At 45.1% G+C, this 9,530-nt stretch overlaps 1 protein-coding gene across 3 annotated transcripts in view; it reads left to right on the forward strand.

The window, feature by feature from the left end:
• The window catches only part of MUSK (muscle associated receptor tyrosine kinase), a 56,033-nt gene extending 51,089 nt beyond the window's left edge, over positions 1 to 4,944 (forward strand). For all 3 annotated transcript variants that reach the window (XM_063321102.1, XM_063321099.1, XM_063321101.1), the window contains one exon: positions 406 to 4,944. In XM_063321102.1, coding sequence (XP_063177172.1) covers positions 406 to 1,082 — 677 coding nt within the window. In that variant the 3' untranslated portion in view covers positions 1,083 to 4,944. The remainder of the gene's footprint in view (positions 1 to 405) is intronic.
• The last annotated feature ends 4,586 nt before the right edge of the window (positions 4,945 to 9,530 follow it).

A 9,530-nucleotide genomic window follows, 5' to 3' on the forward strand; every position in this document is an offset into this window, starting at 1 on the left:
ATTGGAACTATAAATGTTACTTACTGAAAGTATGTCCTTCCAGTTGCATCTGGAAAGAGGTAATAGTTCCGTTAATGCTAACTTAAGCAGGATTGGGCTTTTAATTAAACATAGCTCCAAAAGTGTAACTTTTTCCTGGGACGTCCAGACAAATCAGACAACTGCATGACTTGTTAGCAAATCCCACAGAGCTCAGCATGAGATCTCTGGTGAAGGGGCTTCAAAGACAGAAAGGAATGCATGTAAACTTGATGGTATTTGCCTGCTTCACCTTTCTTGCTGTCCCTTCATGTATTCTTGAAAGTATCCCCTTTGTGTAAGTATTTTTGGATTTTTTTTGGTTTTGCACAACAGAACCTTCTTTGCTCCCCAAATGACCTGCAAGGTGCATCTATCTTCTTCCAGGTGTATGTGCTGTTGGGAAACCAATGTGCCTGCTGTTTGAGTACATGGCCTACGGGGATCTCAACGAGTACCTGCGTGACCGCTCGCCTCGCAACCTCTGCAGCCTGGTGCACAGTAGCCCAGATGCACGGATCCGCCTCCCCAACCCCTTGGCGCTGTGCTGCACCAGCCAGCTCTGCATTGCCAAGCAGGTGGCTTCCGGCATGGCATACCTCTCTGAGCGCAAGTTTGTCCACCGGGATTTGGCTACCAGGAACTGCCTGGTGGGGGAGAACATGGTGGTCAAAATTGCCGATTTTGGTCTCTCAAGGAACATGTATTCAGCTGACTATTACAAAGCGAATGAGAATGACGCCATCCCCATCCGCTGGATGCCCCCTGAGTCCATTTTCTACAACCGCTACACCACAGAGTCTGACGTGTGGGCCTATGGGGTGGTGCTGTGGGAGATCTTCTCCTATGGCATGCAGCCCTACTATGGGATGGCTCATGAGGAGGTCATCTACTATGTGAGGGATGGGAATGTCCTCTCCTGCCCAGACAATTGTCCCCTGGAGCTCTACAACCTGATGCGCCTCTGCTGGAGCAAGCTGCCCGCTGACCGGCCAGGCTTTACCAGCATCCACCGCATCTTGGAGCGCATGTACGAGAGGGCTGTGGCCAACCCATCGGTCTGAGAGATATGGCTGGGGGGTCCTCCAAGTCCACCTGTCTAGACTGACTTGAATGGGCTTATGGGCCCCCAGGCAGCGGCTCCATGCAAAGCCCCAATTTAGAGAGAGGAGAAACAGCCTGTTCCTCTGCCAAGCAAGAAGTGTGGACTGCACCCCGCTATGGTAGACTACAACTCCCTGGAGGGACTGTACCTCCCAAACCACAAGGCTGACCCCTGGCCACCAAGCCTAGACTCCTTGGGTTGGTGAGGGTGCTGGCTGTGCTAACTCAGTACCTATATTAGGCATTTCCAGGAGCACAGAATTCCCCAGGGAAAGCAAACCAATGTTTCTCTGGCAGCACCTCTCTTCCTAATATGTCCCTCCATATCCTTCTGCATTTAGGCTCTTGGCTTTTACCTTTTTTTTCCCTTCCTTATATGTCTTCAAGTATTATTTAAAAAATACAAAAACAACCAAACAAAAAAACAACCAAACAAAAAAGATTGCAGAATTCAATCTTTTTGGGGATATTGTTTACTCTTTTATTTCTTCATACTCACTTACTTTTGTAGAAAAGATGTTTCTGAAGCCATAAGCCACAAGCCACTCTCTTTTTCCTTTTAACTTCCACCTCTTCTTTGACACTCATGAACATAACATTGACAGAGTCAAAACAGGAGCCTCCAGGATCGCTGGCAGTCACCCGCATCTCACGTTACACGAATGAGCAAACTCTTGTTGAACATGGAGCCTTACGTTTTCAAAACTAGGAAGTCCACAGTGAGGTTCATTTGATGGTCGTTAAGATCCCCCAAAATCTTGCCTCAAGCATTGCATCCCATCTTGCCTGCCTTCCCCTGCAACAGAGCCATTTGGTGCTACAGGAGAAATTCAGCCCAAAGACCTTGTCCTGCACCTGGTAGGTCTGCAAGGCATATTTGTTTGCCTCTGCCTGCAGCATGGTCCTCTCTGTGCCAAGAGCAGGGAGAAATGCAGCGCCTCTTGCAGAAATGTGTCAGGTTAAGTTGCTTATTTCTCTTCTTTTTTCCCTTCCTGTTGTTGCCTCCTACTTCTGGTTTTCCTTTCCTTGCAACATCTCCTAATCCCTGTAAACCCCATTGCAACTTTTGCTGGCCAGACTATGCATCCGCAGGGCAAAGATGAGACTGCCTCAGCTACACGTGATCCACAGCCCACCTCCAAATGCCAAACGTTGTTTCTCTACTAAAAGTTCTCCAAATTGTAATGGATACTTCAGTGCCAGAGAAAATTGTTTTCCTCTGAGGACAAGTTTTACCTTTTAGAACCTTGGGCAGTGAGGAGCAGTCTTCCCAGAGCCTCATCGCTGATACGAAGTATAGCTGGAGGCAGGGATGTGCATTATACCCATAGAGCGGGAGCACCAGTGAGTGGTTGGTGTGGCTTCTGCAACTGGGACACACTGGTTGAGTCTATCCAAGAACCAGCAATGGAGAGCAGCCATCTGTAGGGCTACCAGGTTTGGTTTCTGAAAGGTAAGCTTGGTCTGCCAACTGTTATGAAGGACAAAACTGGAAAGCATGTGCCTTCCTCTGATGTTTCCCTGTAATGTGAACTAGTCTCTGCTACATTATAACTTTATCTTTCTTTTTTTTTAATAACAATAGTTTATTCTAGTTGCAGCCACAAGAAGTGTAGTTTAGTGGTAGGAAATTCAGACCACTGGTGTCAATTTCACTTGAAGCAATGAACTTGCAACCACCCAAAACAGTGGGAAGAAAGAGGAAGCTCTGCTTGGGCTGCAAAACATTGAAACGCTAAAAATGCTTGGATATCAGCACAGTGAGCACAAAATGACCAGTGCTGTCTTACTCATTTAGCAGTCCTGCCATCGTGCTACCATGACACAACAGTTTACTGAGGTCTGGATGGTAACCTCTCCCACCCTCCAAGAACACCAAACCCCTCATTTTAAATAAAGTATTTACTGGAGAGCCTTATATAGCTCCGTTACCACATTATGGCCACCTCACAGTCTTCAGCATTAAATTCTGTTAGGTTTTGTCGGCTAACTGGCTGTCCTCCCTGCTCTGTGGCAGCAGGAGTGAGGAGAAGAGTCTGGAGGGATGAGGGTGAGCTGCATCCCTGGCTGTGCGGAGGTGCCTGCAGCCTCTGCCGAGCTGTGCCCCAGTGCGCGGCCCAGCAGTGGCTCCATCTCTGTAACAGAGGGGGCAAATTCAAGAGCCCTGCGGCAGAAGGGGTCTTGTCACTCTCTTTAGCAAGAGCAGGGCCAGACCTTGCTGGTCTTGTAGAGGTGTGGGTCCAGGTACCCAGCTCCTCCTCCTAGTCTGGAAAGTATCTTTCGCCAGGCAAAGGGTGCAAGGACAGGTTGCAAAAGCTGTATCACGTGCTAATGTGAACAAACACACCCACGTACAGCCCAAAGGACAGTCTGCCTTTCTGCATTCTAGGATACCAGTGCTGGCTTCAGTTGCTCACCTTCCATTTCCCCCAGCTAGGCTGCTTAGAAACCATGATCATGATTTTCTTCTTGTTTCCATGTGGGATGAAGTTAGATGCCTGTGTTGTCATGTGCTATGAAGAAGTTTCACTTTCTTTGTGGAAGAGAGACTCTCACAAACTCAGAAGAGTATCCCTTTTCACTGCACTTTCATAGCCCAAATCCTTCTCTCAGTAACACCATGTTCAGGTCAATGTGGGCCTACAGTTATATAAGAATGGAAAATTTGTTTTTCCTTTGTCCAGCATTCCAGCCTTTGCATTATAAACATTCATTGAAATGTGTGGTAGTGAGTGACTGCAGGTCAGGATGGAAAATGCTTCCTGCGTTGTAAGAGGAAAGAGGTAATTTCAAGACTGACTCACAGAAAAGCTCTCTGCAGCATGCTCCCCAAGGATGATAATTGCTTCCGCGTTGCGATCCAGCATGAAGGCTTAGCACCTAAATGGTGATGTCCTTTGAGGATTAGATGGCAGACAGACTTGCTGCCTTGGCATGTAGCTGGATTTTACCCTAATAGTTTCCTCCTGTTTTACACTTTTCAGTTTGCTAAAATCTGGAGGTTGTATTGCTTTCACAATTTGCCTTCTTTCACAGCTTTCTTTTCTCCTCCTTTTGTTTTAGACTTCTGCTTTCTTCAGTGTATGTTATACAGTGTGCTACTCCAGAGAGTTCTAGACTTTTTTGTACAACTATGTCATAACTCAAATTATTTTGAATGGGAGTATACAGAGGGATTGTGAGAGAGTAGAAGACAATGGAGAATTTGTTACTCAAAAATTAATTTGTAAAGAAAAATATTTTTCAGTCTCAAGTTTGGATTTGTAACTTATGCAGAGAAAGAGGATGAACCAAAAATGAACATTTTTGGTGCTTCAGTTCCCATTCCCACTGATGGCAGTCAGTGACACTGGATGAGAACTCTGAGGAGAAGAAGGGGATTTGCAGCACATTTGATGTACCCATTCCCTCTGCAAGTGCCTGGACTAGAGCATTTGCAGCACATATACAGCTTTATCCTGGATGACATTCTGCAACAATCTGATCAACCAAACACCACAGAAATCCTCTCACGTTCCTGTGACTTTGTTTAACAGTTGTATTTAAAATGCATGTGAAAAGCATAAATTCCATACTTGCTTAGACGCTGCCTGCAATATGATCAAATTTGGTTTAGAGGAGTTGCCTCTCAAATGTATTGTGGACTAAACTCAACTGTCTGGTCTCATTTCTCCAAGGGTATACAATAATTATTATTCTGTGATTGTTTGATTGTTATAGATTTCACAAATGATGGCTTTGAAAGACATCCCAAGCAGAGATGTACATTTCTCATTAACCTGTGTAACTCATGTGTGCAATATTTTATAAAATAAAGAGATATCAGAAACGGAAAATATTAATTCTGCTCTCTGTTCTCTTCCTCTTGCAGCACTAGATTTGTTTCTGAAAATGGATGCATTTCATTTTATTAAAAAAGCTTTGTTGCGACTTTAATATTGCAATGGTTATATGGCGGGCAATTGCAGTTATAAAGTAGCCTATTACGTGTGCTCAAAGGCGTGTTGTTTCGATGAGTTAAATCGTGTGCTACAGGGATGCATTAAGAGACTATAGACTGAATGAGACGCTTCAAACGAAGAAGACGGTTGGGTTGCTCTGGAGGAGGCTGTTTTGGAGTTTGGCATCCTGGTCAGAGTGGGAGAGTGCTGGGCTCCCAGCGTGACAGGTCCCTGTCTTGATGCTAATGATGCGAGGAGGAGAGAAAGAAGGTGGTTTTTACAGCACCGTGGGTTGGAGTCCTGTGACCACTTTCCCAATGTGGATGTTGTCTCACGTAGATGGGAATGATAGCTGCTCCCTCCTGATATCTGCTGGCATTTGTGCCTGGATTCTGATCTCACACCTAGATGTGCTGGGAATTGAAGTGCGGTACAAAGTCAAAAGGCAATTGAGTTTGCTGTCCGTAGAACACAGCGGAGAAAAGTTTGTCACTGATGGGTTTACCTGAAGAGTCGTAACTGCTTTTTCTGCACGTGATTCTTGGACATGAACTCATTCAGTAAATCTATGGGAATTTTAACTATTCTAAAATTCATTGCAAATATTGGACAATTAGAACTGGGGAGTGGGAGTAAAACAAAACTTCCTGACCACAATTAGCCAGGCGAACCATGAAGTGCATTCTTTCTTTTCTCTTTTGTCCAATACAATGTAAAATATTTTCTGCAAACAGTCTTGCTTGAAATCTTAGAAAAAATAAGTGTTTTGAAAACATTATCTTCACTGTGAAAGTTAATAATGAGCTAGTAAAAGAGTTAGTTACTTTTTTGTCCTTTCAGTTGGGGTCAATCATATTAAAAGGGTTGCCTCTTTTCAAGGCGCAAGGAGAAGTGGGACCCTTTTTTCCTGTCAAAAAACCAAGTGGTTTTTGAGTCTTTGGAGACATGTTTTTTTTCGCCCGGCCTAAAAGGCTGACCCTTTGACAGAACCTGTCGTCTTCAGCAGCACGATCGCTGCCAGGGTCCCCTCCCTCCAAACCCCTCTGTGATCAGCTGAACCGGCCAGCACAAGCGGATGTCCCCAGCGTCACGAGTCACCCTCAGTATTTTGGGTATTATGGCAGTAACGTTGGCCATCCCACGTGAAGCAATTTGAATAACGTGTGGCTGGGGAGAGCAGAGGCGTATAATGCATTATTTAAATTTCCTTGGCTTTCGGTTGTGTTCTCGTGAATGCATCTGCCTGTGTTTTTGTGCGTGTGTATGGGAAGGGACAGGATAAGGAAGGACACTTTGTGCAGGCGGAGAAAGAGGTTTCAGTCAGCCCCTGGGGCAAATTTCTTGTTGTGTCTTTCAAAACCTTCACTTCATCCATTTCCATTTGGTTTAAAACTTATCTTCAGCTGGACGTGATGACATCTTGCTTCCTCAAAGGACACCTGAGGTTCTAAGAGGCCTTTGCAAATTCTCTGCATCGTGGTGATGTAGGAGTTGCTGGCCCTCTCTGCTGCTGGTGTGGAGCTCAGAAGTAAATATGAAGCTGCTTTTCATATTTCATAAAGAAATCGGAGGCTGCCAGTGGTTCTCAAATGCAGGACTAGGATCCGTTTCTTATCAGCAAGAGGGGAAAAAAAGAAAAATCCCATCAATTTACCAACTCCACCAAAGACAAGGAACCTGCCATAATAATGTCATGGATGTTTTTCAAGTTTCTCAACCTTAGGAGAGAAAATATGGGCTCATTCACTAGAAAATCTTTAGAAACTCACTTTTTTATACAGTCCTGCTGTATGTAGTCAAAAGCATTCCCTAGAGGCAGCTCTCCATACTGGCTGTACTGTGGCCAGCTTTAACTGTGTAAAGGGTAATATCTGAGGAGCTCAAAGCTGCCCTTAACGCCAGCACCTACAATTTTCCTCAGCGCAGGAAGTAGCAGTCTGAAGTGAAGGCAGTACTTTATACCACTGACATGTTTCTGTGCTTACACAGCACCTGCTATCATCCTGCAAATTTAGGATGAAGTAAATAAGTGGTTCATCAGCAACTGATAGACAGGGTGTTTTATGACAGATTTGGACTAGCATGCAATCAATTAATTAATTGATTATGTTCATTAAATAAATATTTTATTCTGTCTGCTAGGGTGCTTTAAGTCTCATGCCATTTATAGGCATGATGTGTTTGCTTTGACTCTGAGATAACCACACTACACATTTCTACTGGGCATGAGTGAACACGTTGAGACACTTGTATGTTTATCTGCCCTCCCCTACGGCTCGTATGTAAAAGAGATGTTACAGCTCAGGAGTTTATATAGGCTAGCAAACTTTTATGTAAACAAACAACTTAATGGAAGAGGGGATCTGTGCAGAAACGTGGAGAGCCGGGTGAATGAATGGGGGTTATTCACTCTCCTGGATGGTGAGCTCATGCTGTGCTAAATTTAACTTTTTATTTAAAGCAGCGCTAACTTCATAGTAGCGACACTGGAGAACAGGCGGGCTTTGGTTACGGTGAAGAGGAGGAACTTCCCATGGCTGGCTGGGAACAGGCGGAATGACACAGGATCTCCGCGTGGAAAGGGCAGCAGGGAACGGGGCGTTCTTCGCTGGAGGAGCATGCCATTTTCCCAAGGGATGCAATACCAGGCGTGCTCACTCCTGTGCTGCATTCACTCATATTTGGCTGGGATTTACTCCCAGTGCCTTTGCTATCACTCCTCCTGCTCTGGAGCACAGTGAGCCATCCTGGTGCTCCAAGACCACAAACTTCCCACATTTAGTGCTCTTCTCAAGGAAAGCAGGAGGACAGCCCTGCTCCCCTCTTCCCTTCTCCCGATGCTTTCATCTGACCACAGGGTCTGGGCTGGTGCGCGTCTGCGGAGCTGGGCAGTGCCAGCAGATGAGGTGCATGTTTCTGATTCCTACGATGGCAAAGGGATGTTGGCTGTGTGGCCCCTGCTCAGATGGGTGCTACCCCTGCCCCAGGCAGGTGCCTGGCCTGTGGTACGTCTGTGAGTCTCCGTAGGGCTGGGACGCTGCGCCTTGTTTAGAAAGAGCTCCTGGCCAGGACTGTACAAAATGTTCAGATCAAAACCTCCAGCAATGCGAAGCCACTTGCGTTTGGGTGTCGTTACTCCCCCGATGAGGTTTGCTAAGAGGATCTGCGAGCCGCTAGGCTGCTGCTCGGCTCCATTTCAAGAGAAACTGGCCTGATTTATAGCTTGGCGTTGTTAGCACACCACGGTCCAACAGTCGTGGACTGGCACGGGAGCGGACAAGACGACTTGATATCGGTATGTCTTGCATGTGAGATCTTCAAGTCAATAGCAAAGCATGCTAATGATCTGTCCTCTCATTAATATAGGATGTGAAAAATTGTGAAATACTGTCTGGCACCCGGTGGCACCTGTCTAGACAAAACAATAAAGTTTTTGGCCAACCTATTTTACCGTGTAACACACCACATGCAGACATGACTCTATGACACGTACACGTTGTGCTGAACAGGGTTGCTATCTCTTTTGCAGATGAGGCGCACTCTTTCTTTTGAGTGTGTGGGGCAACGGGGTATTGGATTTTGCTTGCAAGAAATAAATCCTGCCAATGAAAGGGACACACTGCCCATTTGGAAGCATACTCTGACTCAGCAAGACTTGCACAAATATTTTTCTTGGACTGCTACCATGCAGTCAAGTAGCTGCTACTACACATTTGCCCTTTTATGCCACTCCAGACAAAGGATTATCTGTTAGGAAGAAGATTTTCAAAATAACTTGAGATACAATGTTAGATTAAAATCTTACACATGAGATATCTCTGTGTCTACAATAAAGTATCTCTGTCTACAATAAAAAATAGGCCCAGTTCATCCTTTTGGGGGATCCTCTCTGGCTTACTAGCAATCCTTCTAACTTTCCGCAGAGTTTAGTGCGGCTGATAACTGTTCACTGCTCCTCCCAGCACAGGAATGAAGGGGCATCCAACTTAACAATGAAGCAAAAAATCTTACACAGTGCACAATTACATGCACAGGAGGCTGCAGGTGGTAAAAAGTATGAACAAATTTAAAGAAAAAAAAAAAGGGATTGCACAAATTCACACAAGGCAGGCCCACCAATTTTCATTAAATTTGATGGTTTCAAGACTTAGAGCACTGTTTTCTAGAAGCTTTTAGAGGAACACAGATCAAAAACCTTACTTTATGGATGTAGGTGTGACCTGATCTGATGCTTTTCTTAAAATATCTGCTGGCAACTGTTGGAGTCAGGATACCAAATGTCTGACCTTCCGACGCCTGATTTATGACTTCTATTGTGAGATTCATTTGCAAAAGGGCATGGGTTGTAAAATCTGGGTTCAAATCACAGATGTCTCCTACCTGAAGGATATTTTGTTGGTTCGAACTTGACAGGCATGCAACTGGAAAAAAACATACATTAACTTTCTGTTCTTCTGTGCAGTGTTT

Source organism: Chroicocephalus ridibundus, chromosome Z (genome assembly GCF_963924245.1).
Source record: "Chroicocephalus ridibundus chromosome Z, bChrRid1.1, whole genome shotgun sequence".
Taxonomy (NCBI): domain Eukaryota; kingdom Metazoa; phylum Chordata; class Aves; order Charadriiformes; family Laridae; genus Chroicocephalus; species Chroicocephalus ridibundus.